Consider the following 20,620-nt stretch of genomic DNA (forward strand, 5'->3'; position numbering starts at 1 on the left):
ATGAGCAATATTGATTCTTTTTCTTCTTTGCTTCGAGCCCCACTAGGATTCTGTAGGGCATTCCTTCAACCCACCCTCATGTGGCCAGTGGTACGTCTACTCTTCAGAAAGCTAAGCTTTCTAGTATTTAGAGCTCAGATCAATGAAATTATTATTAGTGGGTGATTGCTACTGGAGTGCTCTGACATAGCGGACCCCTCCATCTCTGGCATGGGCGGCAATCTGCACGGCCCGCTGGATAAACGCGAGTGTGTTCAAGGTACAATGTGGTGGGCGCTACAGGGCCACACGTGAAAACGTCATAGAAGGGACTGGCTTCAAATCTTTCCTAGTTTGGATTGGCTTTTAGTCGCCCAGATTGCGGTAACTGTTGGTAACGGACCAATGAGCCGTGGAGCTAGGTTGGATGGCTAGTAGGTGCTGCTAGCCTCCCTTAGTGCCCTGATGGCCTGGGACCCGAACCATCTGCCCCATGTCTCCCTACACTCTACGAGCTTAGTCAGGGCTCCGGAAGTTGCCTTCGAGATCAGCCGCAGGGTAAGTGGCACCCCCTTCCAGGGGCTCCAGGCCACGAGCCCATCAGGTCCCTGCGCCAGCCAGCGGTCGGCCGGAGCGGGTAGAACAATGGCAGACCCTAGGCCCTCCACTGAGGCTGGAGGTCCGTAATCTCCAGGGTAGGGTTTGGGGATGCCTCTGATCCTCACTGGCGGATTTACATGAACCTTTCCTGGCTTACTGTCTGCCGCTTATGTAACATTGGCAGTTTAGAGATTACATAATAAAACCATCAATTTGGAATCTTGACTCTCCCACAAATATAAATAACCCAGAAATACCCTCCCCCTAAAGAGGTCATTTCTGGGTTATTTATATAAAGTGCAAATGGACACATGGAGGAGGAAGATTTCTTTGATGAACAGTACAAATAGAGTTGTGGGCAGTTAAGCTTAAAGAATGCTTGAGTGGGAAAATTTGTCAGAATTGTTGGCCATAGGAGCTCCCAAGTGCTGAAGAGTTCTAGGGCACTCTGGGGAGGCTTGGGGCTGCCATGTATATCAAGGCTGGGGCTTCTGTAAGGATTTGAAAGCTACACACACTAAGTCCTAACTAAGCTGCGGAGCGTGTGGCTTGCATGTAGCTGTTGGAATTTATCGCTGCAGTACCTAAGTCAGCAAAGAGAATGTTTTCGTCTGTAGATTTTAACACAGACTTTATTCTTCTGGGATTTCATAATCCCACCATTTTCAAACATTTTTTCCCCCTGTTTTATCTAGATCCTCAGGCAAGGGTCCGGGGAGGAAACTGCTGTTATCCTCCTTGTGCTGGAACTCCCCATACCCTAATTCCATGTTGCATTGTTTTTATATCCCTGTTTGGTGAATGAGTTAATTTGAAATCTGATTCCTCTCCCACCCAGTCAGACAACTGTTGTCCGAATTCAGTACCTCTGCTGAGTAATATCCTCTACTACCCGACACAACACTGCAGATTCAAATTCTACCTTCTTGAAATTTGCCATCTTAGCTCCCACTGTGCTCTTGTTTCTCCAACTTTGCAACCTTCCCTCCAAACCCTCTTTCTTCTGCTTTCTGCTTCTGCAGCTTCATTCCCTCCTCCTCTCTCTCAATGTGGCTCCTTCCCAATGATTGAACCGGGGTCCCACTTGCTCTTGTGCACCGACCAGTCTGTCATCCCCAGCCTGATATCTCTGCTGAGCTCCTCCCTTCCACCGGCAGCTTGCTGCTGGATGCCTTGACCTGTGTGTCTCACCAGCACCCCAATTTCCATGTTTCCAGCTGAGTCCATCTTCCCTTCCAATCACCTTCTCATCATCATCGCATGAACACATTCATTAGCATCACCAATTGTGACTTTGCTAGCCCGTATTCTGTCTCATTTGCCAGTTTCCATCAATTCTCTCGCACGCCCTCTGTCATGCCTGCTCACTCACTACTCCTTCCCACTTGCCACTCTCCTGGTGCCTTGCCTTGATTCGCCAGAGGCAGCCTTGCTTCCTATCTGCAGTTCTCTCTGCACCTCGGCCCATCACACACACTGCGCTCATCTTTCTGAGGCCTTGCTTCGTCAAAAGATCGAGGCGACCCAAGTGTCCACAGATACATAAAGGGAAAAACAAAATTTAGTATACACCTACAATAAAACATGATTCTTCCTTAAAAAAGAAGAAAAGGTTGACACACACTACGACGGGGATGAACACTAAAGACGTTAGGCAGAGCAAAATAAGCCAGTCACAAAAGGACAAATATTGTCTGATTCCACTTAGATGAGGCACCTGGAGTCGTCGAATTTATAGAGAGAGAAAATAGCAGGGTGGCTCCCAGGGGCTGAGGGAAGGGGAAAATTGGCAGTTAGTGTTGAAGGCATACAGTTTCATTTGGGGAAGACGAGAAACTTCTGGAAACGAATGGTGGCCATATTTCCACAGAACTATGCAGTGAAAACAGTAAATTCCGATAGTCTATATATTTTACCACAATTAAAAAAAAAAATAGTTCAGGGGAAGAATGCTTGGTGTCCTTCTTTAGGTGAAAGGAATATGCTCCTGGTGAAGTTGTGTGTTGATTGGGAACTGGATCCCAATCAACGGATTCACTGAAACTTGAAACTTCTTAGCACAGATTTATGTTCTTTGGCACTTTGACATTAATGCTTGTTGTTAGAGTCATATGAAATTTTTGGTTGGAAAGAAAAATACCATGATAAAAAGCTGGATAAATAAATAATTTATTATAGCAGTGACTTAGATATTATGCTGATAGTTTCAATTTCCTTCTTCATCTCTTAATTTTCAAAATTTGACTTAAATCCTTAAATATTCATTCTATGGCTGAAATTTTCAAAATTTGTGTTACTCTCCCACGACTAAATTAATAGGTGCTTATTTTAAAATATTTGAATGTTACTTTTATTTTTTTTAATTTTTGTCAAATAATTGTTTTTAAATGTATTGCTCAGAACGTGAAACTACTGCATGATCTCAAGTGATAATTTTCTTAACAATTTGGAGTATGTGCATTTGTGTGCATATAGATGTCATTGACGGGGCACCTGGGAGGCACAGTTGGTTAAGCTTCCAGCTCCAATACTGATCTCAGGGTTGTGAGATCCAGCCCCACATTGAGGTCCAAACAGGGCTCCATAGTCAGCATGGAGTCTGTCTGAGTTTCCCTCTCCCTCTCCCTCTGCCCCTCCCACTTGCCCTCTCTCTCCCTTTAAAATATATAAATAGATAAAAATAAGTGTCATTGGTAATAAAAATAATGTTGACATATAACTCCAATGGCATTTTTAATTTTGGATGTGTAGGTATCTATTTCTGCATATATTTAAGTTACTACGCAGGATTCTATTGTGAAGTTAGAATTTCCTTTAATGTGGGAATTCTATATTCCCATTAATGTGAGGCATATTTCACAAATGTATCAAATCATGTATATGTGTGCACTCGAGTCCTGCTATATTTTTGAGTGCTGGATGTAGAATGGCAGGATTGAGTTAAAAGCACATTTATAACTTTAATAGAGCATTGCAAAGTTTTGTGGATTTTTAAGATTTTATTTATTTATTTATTTAACAGAGAGAGATCACAAGTAGGCAGAGAGGCAGGCAGAGAGAGAGAGAGAGGCGGAAGCAGGCTCCCTGCTGAGCAGAGAACCTGATGTGGGGCTCGATCCCAGGACCCTGGGATCATGACCTGAGCTGAAGGCAGAACCTTTAACCCACTGAGCCACCCAGGTGCCCCAGGCATTGCAAAGTTTTAATTCTACTTTGACACAGTCGCGATTGACCATGTATAGAAGAAGCTGCTAGTTTAGATGTTTAAGTTAAAACATCCAGACCCAGATGCAGAGGCCTCCTCCAATGGGTTTTTTTCTAAGCCCTAAAATCAGCTTGCCTTTTATAGAGTTACAAAATGCCCTGATAGAAATACCTCTATGTGAGCCAACGAATTCTCTAAGCCCCAAGATTCAACTTGTGTGACAAGGTAACATAGAACTTTGGGATAAAAATTAGCAATGACACTCAATCCCTGATATATCTATCTTCTTCACTTCTTATGATATGTGTTCATCCCATTAAATCTAACTTTTTTTTTAAGTCTTCTACTAAATAACAAAACTCCTGTCAAAATTTCATAAATCACTTAGTGACATCATAACCTCACCACCCACAACAAATGCCAACCGAACTTTGGTCACTGTTTTGACTGTGATAATTACAGTGTTTGTCAGATTCCAGTAGTGCAACAATTATACTTTCCACTTCTGTTGTGTCTTGTTAGCTTTACTCCTTCATGGCAAATTATAGATAGGCTTTACTTTTTCCATATCATTTTAGGCCATGTGGCTTGTAAATGTTATTTTGTAATCTAGCAAAAGCTCTTAGGAAGAAAAAGCAAAGCACTTAAATTGCTGTTTTTGAAGGAAAAATGTTAGTAACTGGTGAAAAATGAAGACATGGTTCCTTTGCAAAGAAAGGAAATGATATTTATTCACTCATGCATTCCTCTGATGTTTATTGAGAACTCACAGTGTCAAGCACCTGTACAATAATGTGCATTGTATCGCACTCCACCTGCAATCATAGCACCAAATATCTTCTGTATATATGAGTTCTTCATGTTTGAAAGAACATTTAAGAATATTTAAAGACCAAATCACTCTGCCTCATAGAGAACTGAAAACTTGTTTTTGGTGCTCATGTACACGTACGCATTTTTTTCTCTTTGATTAAAAATTATTTACACATCTGTGCCCAGGATTAAGGATAATGAAATTCAACCACAAAAATGATTAAATAGTATATAATTGTAGTGTTGGAATTTATCAGTTTAGAGTGGTTGCCTCCGTATTCACCTTTCGTTTGATCTTCTTGTAGACGTTATTGTTATTGACTGCAAATGTCTCTGTATTTTTGCTCAGTGGAATGTGGCTTGACAGATTAATTATATGTTATCAGGCAGTTGAAGATCAACTAAAGATATGTGGCTTCAAGAGGGATGCTGATGTCTTTGAGCTGTTCCTTTCTCAAAAGTGAGTTTACTTTATATAAGAAATAGAAGAGCATCATATTATAATGTTTCACAGATTCAGATTTTTTTTCAAAGATTTTATATATTTATTTATCAGAGAGAAAGGGAGAAATAGAGAGCAAGCATAAGAAGGGGGAGTGGAAGGCAGAGGGAGAAGCAGGCTCCCCACTGAGCAAGAGCCTGATGCGGGACTCAGTCCTAGGACCCTGGGATCATGACCTGAGCTGAAAGCAGATATGTAACTGACTGAGTCACCCAGGGGTCCCAGATTCAAATGTTGTTTTCCCCAAGAACTGGATAAGCAAGTACTATGCTCTAATTACTTTACCATTCTATTCATTGGTGTCCAAGTCTCTATTAGAGAAGCAAGATGGAAATGGATGAAAACAAAGATTATGGAACCATTCTGAGTTTGAAGCCCAGCTCTGCCCCTTCTAGCTGGGTGATCTTGGGCATGTCATCAACCTCCCTGTTAGGATTGTCAAGTTTAGTAAATAAAAATACAGTAAGTCCAGTTACATGTAAATTTAATGGAAACAAATGAATATAATTTTTCTTTGGTATTAAGTTTGTCCCGTACTTCCTTGGGTTTCTCTGAAATTCACATGTAAATGGGTCTTGTATTTCATCTGGCAAGACTCCTTCCTGAATATAACAATGCTATCTTTTTCACCGGGTTGTTAGGTAAACATTGGGTGAGTTAGAAGAAAGTAGAAGACAGTCTTACAGAAAGTAGAAGAGGTGCTTACACAGTAAGCACTCAGTGAGCATTGATAGAGTTAACAGAATTACTACTACTAGAAAATAATGGCTCATCATACCCCTATATTATAATAATAATCCTTTGATACTAGACCCCTCACCAACAATCCCTGTACTAATTTCACTGGTAAGTAGGAAACCTTCGTTATGTAACAACCCCTCCAACTCCCTAAGGTGGCAGCCAACAAAGTGGACTCTTCTTCTGCAGAGTATTCAGAGTGCCTGAGAGAGAACCCAGGGGTAAGAGGAAGAGGAAGTTACAGGTTAGATGGGACTCTGACACCACAGGTTTTGCTTGCCAACAAGTGACATCTGTGCAACTAGACATTGCATTTAATAACAATGATCCTATTCCTACTCTTCTCCCCCCCCCACTTCATGCTTTTTAATTTCTATGAACTCCATGTATGAAATTAAAATCAGTTTGTCATATTTCTATTCATGTAATCTCTGGAACTCAACTACTCTTTTTTTTTTTTTTTTAAACTCAGCTACCTTCCAAAGATGTCCCACTTTATCACTGAGTTTAATCACTTTATCTTTGGTTACTTGAGGAAATCCTTTATGAATAAATGTATTTCTTTTGTTATGTGTATATACATTTTCAGGTTATAAGTGAAGAGAAAAATATTTATCTTGGTAACAGTCCAAGGGGAAAAATAGCTGGCCAATTCAAGATTTTTTAAAATACATATTTTAGAAGGGAACAGTATGGTAGATAATTCTGACACACTTAAAGTTACTCTTGGACCCTTTCTACAGATCAGTTAGTTTTATAATAACAATACATATTTTATGTGGTCAAAAGATTGCAACTCCAAACCTTTCATGATTTTAACAACAGTGCACTGTAAGGGCAAGTAAAGAACAGTAAGAAAAGCTTTAAAACACTAGAGGAAGAAATAGAAATATTGGTCCTCTGACAGTGGGCAATTAGTGGTCTTCTCTAGTGAAGGAAACACATTTTATATCCCCCCAAAATACTAAGTAACTATGCAATCCATCTGGTAAAAAAAAAAAAAAAAAAAAGTTTCTCAGTCCAGAGACCAATACAGTGGGTAAACTAGGTTATTTGCCTGAGTCTCTGTTGCCCTGGATTTGTGTTGGGGTGGGTTGGGGTGACTTACCAATGTCTTCTTGAGTAATCATGGAGAACACATACAACAGTGCTGATATACTATTCTCAGCACGAGTCATTGCCATCATTAGAATTTCCTCTCTTTGTCTTCCATTGGCATCACCTTGAAATGCAACAGCCCATTATTGATTTTGGACAGGTTTAAGTGAAGAACTAACACTTTATTTTTTGCTTTTTTGTCTGCACATCTTTTTGCTTTATTAACATATAATGTATTATTTCCTTCAGGGGTACAGGTCTGTGAATCATCAGTCTTACACAATTCACAGCACTCATACCCTCCCCAATGTCCATAACCCAACCACCTTATCCCTCTCCCCATACCCCCAGCAATCTTCGGTTTGTTTCCGGAGATTAAGGATATCATGAATGAAATAGGAGAGATCACAACCAACACCAAAGAAATAAAAACATCTCAAGAATTATAAGCAAAAATACACCAGCAAATTTGACAATCTGGAAGATATGGATGCATTCTTAGAGATGTATAAACTACCAAAACTGAACCAGGAATAAATAGAAAACCTGAACAGACTCATAACCAGTAAGGAGACTGAAGCAGTTTCCCAGGAGAATTCTACCAAACATTTAGAGAAGAATTAATACCTATTCTTCTGAAACTGTTCCAAAAAATAGAAATGGAAGGAAAACTTCTAAGCTCATTTTATGAGGCCAGCATTACCTTGATCCCCAAACCAGACAAAGACCCCATCAAAAAGGAGAATTATAGACCAACATCCTTGATGAATATGGATGCAAAAGTTATCACCAAAATACTAGCCAATAGGCTCCAACAGTATATTAAAATGATTATTTTCCATAACCAAGTGGGATCTGTTCTTGGGCTGCAAATTAATCAATGTGATATAATACATTAATAAAAGAAAGAACAAGAACCATATGATACTCTCAATAGATGCTGAAAAAGCATTTGACAAAGTACAGCATCCTTTCTTGATCAAAACTCTTCACAGTTTAGGAATAGAGGGTACATACCTCAATACCATCAAAGCCATCTTTGAAAAGCCCATAGTGAATATCATTCTCAATTTGGGAAAACTGAGAGCTTTTCCCCTAAGGTTAGGAACATGGCAGGGATGTCCACTATCACCACTGCTATTCAACATAGTACTAGAAGTCCTAGCCTCAGCAATCAGACAACAAAAAGAAATTAAAGGCATCCGAATTGGCAAAGAAGAAGTCAAACTCTCAGTTTTTGCAGATGATATGATACTTTATGTGGAAAACCCAAAAGACTCCCTCCAAAACTGCTAGAACTCATACAGGAATTCAGTGAAATGTCAGGCTATAAAATCAGTGCATAGAAATCAGTTGCATTTCTATACACCAACAGCAAGACAGAAGAAAGAGAAATTAAGGAGTCAATCCCATTTACAATTGCACCCAAAAGCATAAGATACCAAGGAAAAAGCCTAACCAAAGAGGTACAGATTCTGTACTCAGAAAACTATAAAGTATTCCTGAAAGAAAATGAGGAAGACACAAAGAAATGGAAAAATGTTCCATGCTCATGGATTGGAAGAACAAATATTGTGAAAATGTCTATGCTATCTAAAGCAACATACACATTTAACACAGTCCCTATCAAAATACTATAAATTTTTTCAAAGAAATGGAACAAATAATCCTAAAATTTATATGGAACCAGAAAAGACCCCAAATAGCCAGAGGCTATTGGCAGCAATTGGGTCTTTTCTCTTTTCTTTTTGATAAAGGTATTGGAGTGGGGAAGCCGGTTGCAGAGATGGAGCCGAGGAGGGGCTCTCAGCTCAGGGTTACCTTAAACTGTGATCAGAGGCACAGTCAGGCCACTGCTCTTCAAGCAGGGACCCAACAGGTTGTAGATCTGGAGAAACGTCCTCCTTCCTCCTCCGGAGAAGCAGCATGGGAGCATGGCAGGAAAATACTGGGTTTGGAAACTCCACATGGGGCCGTGCGCCAGAGATAGAAACTCTCCATCACATGCTGGGTGAGTTCGGAGTGTGACCAGAGACCAGGAATACAGGAGCGATTGAGTGCTTTTCTCTGAGGGCGCACTGAGGAGTGGGGCCCCAAGCCTTCAGCTCCTCTGGGCCAGAGATTGGGAGGCCACCATTTTCATTCCCGTCCTCCAGAACTCTACGGAAAGCGTTTGGGGAATAAATCCAAGCAGATTATTTAGCCCGGCTCCTGGCAAGGGTGGTGCAATTCCACCTCAGGCAAAGACATCTGACAATCACAGCAACAGGCCCCTCTCTGAGAAGATCAGCAAGAACATCCAGCCAAAACCAAGTTCACTAATCAATGAGAGCTGTGGAACTCCAGAGCCAGGAGAATAAAACACATAGAATTCATGGCTTTTTCCCCATGATTCTTTAATCTTTCGAAGTTAAATTTTGTAAATTTTATTTTTTCCTATTCTACTTTTTAAATGTTTCCTCTTTCCTATTTTAACCTTTTTAACTATTTTATCTTATCAATATGTTTTTTTTAAATCTTTTAAAATTTTCATTGTTATAGTCACAATCTATCCCTTCACTGTATTTAACCTTATTTTGTGTGTATATATAGGTTTTTCTTTCTTTAAAATTTTGGGATATGGTTTCTTCTAACACATCAACATATATCCTAAATCTAGCACAGGGATTTGTTCTAGTCTCCAGCCTGATCCCATTCTTTTTTTTTTTTTTTCCTTTTTTGACCAACTTCTTATCAATTCCTTTTTTTAAAATGTTTTTTCATTGTCACCTTTACAGTTACATTCCATCCCTTCATCATGCTTACCCTTATTTTTGTGTATATATATATATACATATATATATATGTTTTTCTTTCTTTAAAATTTTGGAGGCAGTTTCTTCTTACAGATCAAAATACACCCCAAATCAAAATCAAGTGTGTGGTCCTGTTCTATTCACCAGTCTAATATGTGTGTGTGTGTGTGTGTGTGTGTGTGTGTCTGTATGTGTGTGTATATTTTTTTCTCCCCTCCTTTCTTCTGCCCCTGGTTTTGGGTCTCTTCTGATTTGTTAGTGTATATTTTTCTGGGGTCTCTGCTTTAAGACCAGTGGTCCAACTGTGCCTTGGATCACAGTGTAAGGTAACCCGGAGCTGAGAGCATAGTCCTCAACTCTAGTTGAGGCTTCCTGACTCTGATACCTAGGAGCTCTGCTATGCCCAGACACCCCGGTCTTTTTGTGACCCAGCAGATCCTGAGGCCACACTGTCCCTGTGAGGGCTCCACCCCGTGCTTAGCCTCTGGAGTGACATCCTCCAGTGGAGCAGACTTCTAAAAGTTCTGATTTTGTGCTCCACTGCTCTGCCACCTGCCGGGAACCAGCCTTTTCCCCCAAGGTCTATCTTCCCATATATCACTTCAGAGTCATTTCTCCACATGTCTTACCTTCCAGAAAGTGGTCGCCTTCTGTTCCTAGAATTGCTGCTCTTCTCTTTTCTCTCCTATTGAGTTTGTAGGTATTCAGAATGGTTTGATGATCACCTAGCTGAACTCCTGGGACCCAGCAATATTTAGGTCTCTTCCTCCTCCACCATCTTGCTCCTCCCCCACAAAACTAAACTGTTTGACTTGAGTTAAAATCCCTTTAAATGGGAATCACTTTATTACATTATGTAATAGCTGGAAATTCAGCATCAAAATCACTAGTATAGGAAAATTAATGACATTAACTTGACACAGGTGATATTTCAAAGTATTAATGTATTAAAATAACTTTTCTGGGAAATCCTTGGGGAAATCCTCTAAGTGGGGTTTGAGCTTCTCTGCTACCACATAATGATTGTTTTATTTTTCACAGGAACGGATGAAGCTAATGTATTATCTTTTCTGCCCAATGAAAAATTTAGGTGTACCAGGATCCAAATGCTTCTTCCAAGAAATAGGCTATATATCTACAGTGAGAAGAGAATGCATTATGTGTATAAGTCTCCTATTAGAAGTTGCTCTTGACGAGTCTGGAATATTTTGTTGTGCCAGAGAAGCACTCGAAGACTAACAGTGCATGTCTAAAGGATGTGTGGTCTGCTTGAAGTCTTATTTGGGATAGTTTGAGAATTTTAAAAAAAATGGAAAAGGAATAAGAAAAACTTCAGATACAAGTAGAGTAGGAAAGAGAGTGACTGAAAGAAAGAAAGGGGAAGGGTGGATATTCTTCTCAAGTTTTTATTTAAATTGCAGGTGGTTAACATACAGTGTAATATTGGTTTCAGGTGCAGAATTTAGGAATTCATCACTTACCTAATACCTGGTTCTCATTACAAGCACCTTCCTTAATACCCATTACCTATTTAACAGAAATCCCAAACCATCTGATTCAGCAATGATCATCAGCTGAAGCTAAAGCCATTGAATAAGTTATTGGGGCTTGAGACATACACATAGTCATCAGAGGTTTGCCCCACAGGTTACTTCTCAATGACAGCATTTGTGCTTTTCCAATGGAGAAACTTGGTGGACAGAGCCAGAACCAAGGGGCTGAACTTCCATCACCAAGAGTGGGACCAAGTGGCATTACTTGCCTCCTTCTGTGATGCAGTAATCACCACCTTTGTTCCTGAAAAATGGTCCACCTGGAAGTTAATCGTGAGGAAGCAAGCAGACAAATCAGGAATGGGAGACATTCCATTAGATGACTGTCCTGGACTCTTCAAAAATCAATGTCAAGGTAATAAAAGGGGAATATTCTAAATTAAGAAGACTAAGGGATTATATCAACTGAAATGCAAAGCATAAATGTTGATGGGATTCTGGACTGAAAAAGAAAAGAACTATTAAAAAAATTAGGGGTAACAGGCACAACATGAATACTAAAGGAATGCTAGATGATATTGAATTCAACTTAATTTTTAAGGTGTGATAACAGTGTTGTGGTCATGCAGGAGCATGTCCCTGTTTGAGGGATATACATGCTGAAGTATTTAGGAGTGAAAGCCCTAACGGTGATAAGTCTGCAATTTCATTTTCAGATGATTCAGCAAGAAAATTATCAGCCAATAAGTAACATCTATTACATAGATAAGAGAGAGCAAGCTTAAGTGTGGCAAAATATTTAACATTATAAGGGCTCTACAACCTTTCATTGTATTATTCCTTCAACATTTTTTAGTTTTGAAATCTTTCAATATAAAAGAGTTGTTGAAAAATGTTTCCTTTGTTTAGAAATATTTTCGCATGATTTAAATGCACGTTCTCCTAAAAAATTTTGTTAAAAACTTCATAGCATTTTCATTAAAATATTTCAAAAAATATAGCCCCTCAGTATCCCAAAGTTTAAAAAAAAAAAAAAAGAAATTGTGAAAGGATGTTGCCGCAAATGAGTTAACAGATGTAACATTAATGAACTTTGGTATTGGTTAAGGACTTGGAAGACTTCCTGGCACAGAGTGTGTGCTCTATGGTGTCTGATGCATACCCAGCCTGGGCACAGTTTCTGCCCTGAGAAATAAAACAGATCTGAATATTCTAGCCCATAGCAGTCAAGGACCAATCCTCAGGGCTTTGCCCCATTTGTGGTCACTCCTCTTCCCCACCCATGCTTGTCCCTTTGCAGAGAGAGCAGCAACAGCAACAAGGTTCAGGACCACCTGCACAGCTCAAGAAGGATGGTAATATTTTGACCCCATAGCTACTAAACAATAAAGGAAAATAAAACACTTCACCTAGTCTCTGTCTCTTGGCATATGGCCATTTCCACATCTTAAATATATTGTGGCCAAGATCTGGAGAAGCCCAAAGCAAGAACCTTGCAGATGTTGTCCAAGTAGGAGCCAACAGGGTTTTCACATGTAGGCACAAATACACTGTCTTTCCCACTTACTTTTTCCCCTCTGCCCAGTCCCCAGTAAAATCTTTTTTTTTTCAAATTAAGGTCCCAATAAATGTAATCATAACGAAGTATAAATTTCTAGTAATGTGATAGAGTGTTTGCCTTCAGTATTTCTTTTAAACTGGCTGACAAAAATATTAATCCAAATGAATGAAGTGTTGCGGTGCCTGGGTGGTTCCGTCATTTGGGTGTCAGCCTTCAGTTCAGGTCATGATCCTAGGGTCCTGGGATTGAGCCCCGCGTCTGGCTCTGCACTCTGCAGGAAGCCTGCTTCTCCCTCTCGACAACCCCTGCTTGTGTTGCCTCTCTTGCTGTCTCTCCCTCTGTCAAATAAATAAAATCTTTAAAAAAATGGATGAAGTTTTAATGATAGTACTTCAGAAATTAGTAGGTAGGTGTGACAACAATCTGGAAAGAAGAGAGAGGCCTTTCCAGTTATTCCAAAGTTCTACTATATAACTCACCTTACCTATTAATAAATTAACTGTTACTAATATTCACTTTTTCTTTTCTTTTCAGGAATCTGACAGAGGTCATTGATCTATCTAGGTTTAGAAAATTAAAATATTTATGGCTACATCACAACAAGGTAGTGTTATATTTTATCATTAAATAGCTCTGTACTTAAATCACTGTCTTAATCTCCTATTTATAATGGAGTTAATCTTTAAAAGTATTAGTATTTTGTATTCCTAACTAACTTTAGGTAAGAAACTCTATACACACAAACACATACATACATTACTATATTGAACTGCACAATTTGTGAGATGTTATCAGACTGCAACTTTACTTTTGTCTCTCATGTCCTATCAAAGCTGCCCAGAGGAGGCTATTTCTTCTGGACTCCTGGAAGAAAACTTCAGCAATCTTGGTGACTCTTCCCATTCCTCTTATGTAATTCAAAATCTTAGAGTCCATTGGAGTCCTAGCCATGGCTCCCGTTCAAGATTTATTTATTTTTTGACAGAGAGAGACACAGCTAGAAAGGGAATACAAGCAGGGGGAGTGGGAAAAGAACAGGTTTCCTGTGGAGCAGGAGCCCAATGATGGAGCTCAAACCCGAGATCATGACCCGAGCAGAAGACAGACGCTTAACAACTGAGCCACGCAGGAGCCGCCCCCAACCTTTAAAAAAGGGATTATTTATTTATTTATTTGTGGTTCCAGTTCAGAAATGAGAATATCAAGGCACCAGGGTGGCTCAGTCAGTTAGGCATCAGACTTTTGATTTTTAGTTCCAGTCAGGATCTCATGGGTCATGAGATCGAGCCCCACATAGGGCTCCACACTCAATGGGGATTCTGCTTGAAGATTCTTTCTCTCTGCCCCTACCCCCACTCGCAAGCTAGCATGCGTGCTCTCTAAAATAAATAAATCTTTAAAAAAAAAAACGGCAATGAGAATGTATAAGAGAGTATAATAATCCACTTCCAGTCCTCATTTGTAAATAAGCCATCTCCCTACATCCCCTTGCTTATTCAGCTGGAGTTGACTGCAGGTGGCCACCTGCCTTTTTTATTAGCTAGAAGGTGTAGCTGGTTGTTTTTCTCTCCTTTCCTTCTCCTCACTTTTCCTTCCTTACCCAACATTGACATAGAATGGGGAGATGTGGAGGAAGGGCTGGAGAGAAACAAAGCTCTTACCTGATCTGTACCATCTGGTACTAACACATGTTCAAAGTCAACTTCTTTTCTCTCAACGGATTATTCAGAAGTAGGTTTCTTTAACTCTAATTCCTCTTCCCTGGCCACTCCTGACTTCCTCTCCACTTTTATCCCAGTGGTACTTACAACTGACAGCCTCAAGCTGAGGTAGACTACTCCCTTGGTGGGATTCCTTGTGGAGTACCCCAGATCAATACGCCTTTTGTGACCTGGTGTGCAGGTCCCAGCACTCACAAGTTTTTCCTGCTGTCAGAAGCCAAGGGGGGTGGTTACCTCCCAACTGTTACCCAAGTTGATCTAGTTTTCTTAGGAATTACCAGACATAGGGGACCAACAGGTCCCCAACTGCAGGCAACTCTCGTCAAGGTCACTATGCATGGCCCTTAAAGTTTCTCTTAGAGGCTAAGGTTCAGGAGGTGAGGCCCTCCCACTGCCTCCCCTATAGTGGGTGTCTGACTGGGGCTCCAAGTTCCCTCCATGTCAAAGAGTAGGGCTGAACTAAAATGCAAACCCAAACAATCATTAGAGTTAGTCAGTTGGCTATTCTCAACTTCCAGTAATTTGACATTCCAACAGCTTGTATTTTTGTTCCTTATGAATTGAATACCCAATCTGAACATTTTGAACACCCACTGATTAAAAAGAAATAATTTCAATTTTCAGCAGTATTCTGCTTGTGTAGCCCAGATTCACAGCGTTGAGTCCCTAGGCAGCCATGTTTATAAAAGCATTGCAATATTACATAGGATTTCCGGTCTTCTTCTTCTGTTAAGTGGAAGCATAAGTCTCCTAAGCTTGAAATCCTTTCTAGGAGAACAAATGCAATCACCTTGAGATCCAGGCGACCAGCAGCTGAAATGGGAATTGCACGCACCATAAAAGGGCACGGAGGTTTAAAACTCTTTTAAACACCCTGCCAAAAATTATCCTGGGTCCCAGTGTGCGACTTCTGATAAAGGTGGAAATCATCAAAGGCATGGCAAAAGTGACTAATCTTTGTTTTCCATGTGTGCCTCTTGCGGGGTTCAGTTTTGAAGGAAAGAACATGTTCAGTGTCCGCAGTGTGCCTAAAGGGAGAGAGATAATTAGAGATTTTTGGAAAACATTTTTTGGCTTTTGGTAGTGAACACCATCCCCTCTCCAACCATTGAATATTTCACACAATACATAAGAACCATTATGTACATAGGAAGGGATTGTATACACTGCCAACAATTTCACTCTCTTCTGTTTCGGAAGGGCAGTGGGTGGGGAAGGAATGCAACAAGAGACTGAATTCTCTCCTTGTGTTGACTCTTTACTTTCAACAAACCAACTATATTATTTCCAAAATCCTCATCACTTAACTTTGTTCTTTACAATAATAGACTTACTTAGTTCCTAGAACGCCGAAAGGATATCCTCCCCAAAACAAGTTTTGAGTGTTGCTTGGGTAAGTAAATAAACTTCTGAGAGTTTTCCTATTGGCCAGTAATTGACTGGTTCCTGCCTAATAGTCACACTTCATGAAAAACTAAAGTCTTAGTCAGAATCCCAAACTCTGATAAGCGTATTAGCTACGATAGTACTTCACCAAAATTCATACGTAAAACTTTGATTATTACTTTTCTTTACAATCCAGAAAGCAGGGGCGACTGGATGGTTCAGTCATTAAGCATTTGCCTTCGGCTCAGGTCATGATCCAGGGTCCTGGGATCAAGTCCCGCATCAGGCTCCCTGCTCAGAGGGAGGCAGGCCTGCTTCTCCCTCTACCACTTACCCTGCTTGTGTTCTCTCTCTGTTGCTGACTCTCTGTCAAATAAATAAATAAAGTCTTTTAAAAAATAAAATAAAATCCAGACAGCAATAGGATCACCACTAAGAAGTCATTATACCAGCATAGAAATGGTGTAGAGAAATATCGTGGAAAACATTAACATTGACATAAGAATTTAAATATTTAAATATGTAAATATGTAGAAATAGGTAAATATTTAGAATTGCAGCATTTAATTAACAGTGGTCTGAATTTGTGATCAGCCTGTTCTGACACTAATGAATATCTTAAACTACCTTCTATTTGGGATAAATGAAGGCACAAAGTAGTAAAATGAACCCATCTTTGTTGCTGATTCATTTATCCAATCCGTACTTTTGCTGAGATGTATGTACTGGATATTATGGTTGTCCATTCAGTGTCCATTTTTTCCTTTTACCTATCGAGCAGAATCTGGATTTAGTTTTTGGCACATACATCTCCTTTTTACTGAGGTAGGTGACCCCATCCCCGGTTCTAGGAAGTGGATCCTGAACTGTCTAACCCATTCAGGATAATCCCATTGTCCTTGTGAGTGGCTAATAGATGAATGGGCACATGTCCCAGTTAAGGTAATAAAGACATGGGATCTGCGGGGAGGCTTTTGTGAGTGGTTTCCTCATTCCTAAAAGAGAGCACTAGCAGAGCAGTCCCTCGTTTCCCTGATGTTTTCTTGCCTGGATATGAAGCAGGAACCCTCCCATCAGCTTGAGAATGTAGGTGACATTTAAAGAAAAGTAGGGCCCAGAGAATCATTATGAACTAAGAGGGAGGCTCTCACTACCTCTGGAGTTCTTGGTATGTGAGAAAATAAAGGTTCTCAGTTATTAATGGGCCAGTTTGAGTTGAGCTCAGAAGTTACCCAAAGCCAAAATCCTCCTATCTGATGTGGCTTGTTGTGTACTCACTTTAAGCCACTGATAGAATATACAACAATAAATGTGACAATACCTGCTCTAATAAAATTAAGGGCAGAGGGAGTGGCTGTGCTCATGGTGAGGGCACGGCATTTGCCAACTGCCTGGAATGGAATGCTAGAAAGCAATATTTTGGGGAGGCGATGAACATAGTCTGATATATTTGGAACATAACATACTAGGAGCAGAGGCACTTCTCCCCATTATCACATAGTGGGTTACCAGACTGGAGCTTCTGGCCTGACCCTGGATTAGCAGAATAGATGCCAAGTTGCTTCCAATGCCCCAGCTTTGCCAGATTTGCTCAGGCAGCTCTGGTTCCTTCAGGATACTCTCTGAGGGCTTACTTGCTCCTCATACTTGCATTGTCAGTCACCAGTTCTGCATCACCTCCATTTCTGGGTCGCCTTTTGTTCAGCTACCCTCATAAAGTCAGAGGAAGGCAGCTGCTCTTAGATCCTCTTAGATGAGGCCTTCCAAAGACTCCCTTGCCTCATCTTCCAGCAAGCCTGACTGAAGGAGGTTTAGGTCCATGGTCAATTCTTTCCAACCCTCCATGAGAAGTGGAATGACTAGCCTTGAACAGTACAATTTCAAATGGTCTACCCATTGATCTATTTGTGTTTGGGCTCATCACCTCAAAAATTTTCTACTGAGTCCCACAATGCTGGTATCCTTTAATCTCTGGAAGAACTAGCAGTCCTTTGGAATATTTGATTTGGCTCAGATCAGAAGCAGCATTTGATGAAAAACCTGTAGAAAGCTTCACCAAGCGACTGTCCAAAATGGGTTCTCAGTTTCTGCCAGGTAGTAAAGACAAAACAGGTGACAAACTTTACAAATAAAATTCAAATAAAAATACCTCTTCTGGCAAAGTCATTGTTTATAGCCTTCATCATCTAAAAAATCATTGAAATACTTATTTATAATGACACATTCTCTACTAACTGACCAGAGAATGCTCTGATTGAAATAAGCAAAATCACTTTAAGAAAGATCCTGGACTCATTCTTCTATGCCATTAAGATATGTTACTGTTTCCCAAGAGGAAACCAGAAAGGAAGACAAACCACAAGAGATGCTTAATCTCAGTAAACAAACTGAGGGTTGCTGGAGGGGAGGGGGGTGGGAGGATGGGGTGACTGCGTAATGGACATTACGTGTTGTGGTGAGCGCTGGGTGTAGTCTAAGACCGATGAATCATAGACCTGTACCCCGAAACAGACAATACATTATATGTTAATACATTTTTTTTAAAATGTTACTGTTTCCCACCTCCTAAGCATTTGGCACATATTGAGAATTTGGTAAATAGCACAAATATGTATATTTTAGAAAGGAATACTGATGTACAAAATTAACAGATCACAATTTAAAATATGAAAGAATTATTTTTAATGTGCTATTTTAAATAGTTGTAAAGAATTCTTTGAATTACTATCTTTCTCCAAGTAGCTTTATAACACATGGAATTTTAGTTGGTTCCTTCAACAAGGTCTAGGTATATACATAGTTATTTATTCATTTATACATAACATACTTTGTTCTAAAAAACAATTTAGAGCTGCACAAATCCCGTAGCAGAGCACAAAAACTGTTAAGGAATAAAATGAACTAGCATGCATTCCACTTAATTTGGGCTCTTACATGTTTCTGTTGCCTCAGGGCAACATTAATTCTATCCTTTATGTCAACTTCGTTGAAAGAATTATATTTTGCCAAATATTTAAAACCTTTTCAAAAAAAGGAAATCAACATGAATAACCTAAATAAGGCTTCACTGCTTGGTTGTGAGAGTCATAGATATCTACGCTGTATATCTAGTTAGGACTTAAAATGATTTTACCTTAAAATAAGGTAATGATAGTACTCATACCTCATGAGTCTGTTGTGAAGATTAAAGATTTTTTTTTTTTTATTTTACAGAGAGAGAGAGATCACAAGTAGGCAGAGAGGCAGGCAGAGAGAGAGGAGGAAGCAGGCTCCCCACTGAGCAGAGAGCCCGATGTGGGGCTCAATCCCAGGACCCTGAGATCATGATCTGAGCTGAAAGCAGAGTCTTTAACCCACTGAGCCACCCAGGTGCCCCTGTTGTGAAGATTAAATAAGTATATATATATATATATATATATATATATATATATAATACATATACCATCGAGAAGACATTAATTTGAAAATATTTTGATTAGAAAATATTAGTAATTTGAACAATGGAAAACTTTATTTTTTTATTTTTTATTTTTTTAAAGATTTTTATTTATTTATTTGACAGACAGAGATCACAAGTACGCAGAGAGAGAAGGGAAAGTAGGCTCCCTGCTGAGCAGAGAGCCTGATGCGGGGCTCGATCCCAGGACCCTGAGATCATGACCTGAGCCAAAGGCAGAGGCTTTAACCCACTGAGCCACCCAGGCTCCCAACAATGGAAAATTTTAGATTGAGTATTGGAAAATGCTCTATATGGCAATATATGCAATGCTAGTTGGTTCCTTCAGTAATATTCTGGTACATATATATTTATTTATTCATTTAATATTCATTTAATACCTAATACACATTTAATACTTAATAAGTTAGCTTAGAGCATTTGAAAAACTAAATAGTTTTTAAGGTGCTATTTTAAATACTTTTAAAGAATATTTTGAATTGATACTTTTTTTTCATGTAGCATTACAACATACATGATGGAATTTTAGTTGGTTTAGTATGTGTGTAGTACTTTGGTGGACATATATTTTGTGAGATTAGTTTTTCTATTTTTTTCCATTTTATGCCAAATATTTCTGGATGTATTTTAAACATGATTTTTGGTGAAAAACATTGCTGAAATAGTAGAAAAATAATTTAAGAAGTATTTTCCATTTGCTCAAGCTAACAATATTTTCCATTACTTCAAAGTATGTTCAAATTCATGTCTTCTGGCTACTTTATATAGAGATTCAACTATTTTAATGAACCCAATTATGATGTACTATATGCCAGGTTTTAATTTGAGAATCAGAAAGACTTGGATTTATCCTTGCTCTGTTACCTTGAGAAAGTTGTTTAACTTCACTGAGCCCAGTTTACTCCTAGGTAAATAAGGAATAAAACAAATAACACAGGGCTACTATAAGCATCACATTAGATAATGCCTGTGAAACCATCTAGCACAGGGGCCAATGATAGCTAGCATTTTATCAATATGACACTCCCTCTTCCCTTGACTCTAAATCAGCTGTTCCCAACAAGAAGTGACTTTGTACACATACACACACACACACACACACACACACACACACACTCACACACACACACCATCTTTCCCTTACAGCAGACATTTGGCAATCTCTGGAGACACTTTTTGATTGTCCCAAGTGGAGTGTGTGTGTCCTACTGGCATCTAGTGGGTAGAGACTAGATTTGTTCTTAAACATACTACAATGCACAGGACAGAACT

General features: G+C 39.5%; 1 protein-coding gene across 1 annotated transcript in view; it reads left to right on the top strand.

The window, feature by feature from the left end:
• The first annotated feature begins 368 nt into the window (after nt 1-368).
• LRRC72 (leucine rich repeat containing 72) overlaps nt 369-20,620 on the top strand; it is a 41,569-nt gene continuing 21,317 nt past the window's right edge. Inside the window, exons 1-3 of the mRNA XM_059171282.1 lie at nt 369-537; nt 4,984-5,057; nt 13,319-13,388. Of these exons, the coding sequence (XP_059027265.1) occupies nt 445-537; nt 4,984-5,057; nt 13,319-13,388 (237 nt within the window). The 5' untranslated portion in view covers nt 369-444. The remainder of the gene's footprint in view (nt 538-4,983; nt 5,058-13,318; nt 13,389-20,620) is intronic.

Source organism: Mustela lutreola, chromosome 4, assembly GCF_030435805.1.
Source record: "Mustela lutreola isolate mMusLut2 chromosome 4, mMusLut2.pri, whole genome shotgun sequence".
NCBI classification, from domain to species: domain Eukaryota; kingdom Metazoa; phylum Chordata; class Mammalia; order Carnivora; family Mustelidae; genus Mustela; species Mustela lutreola.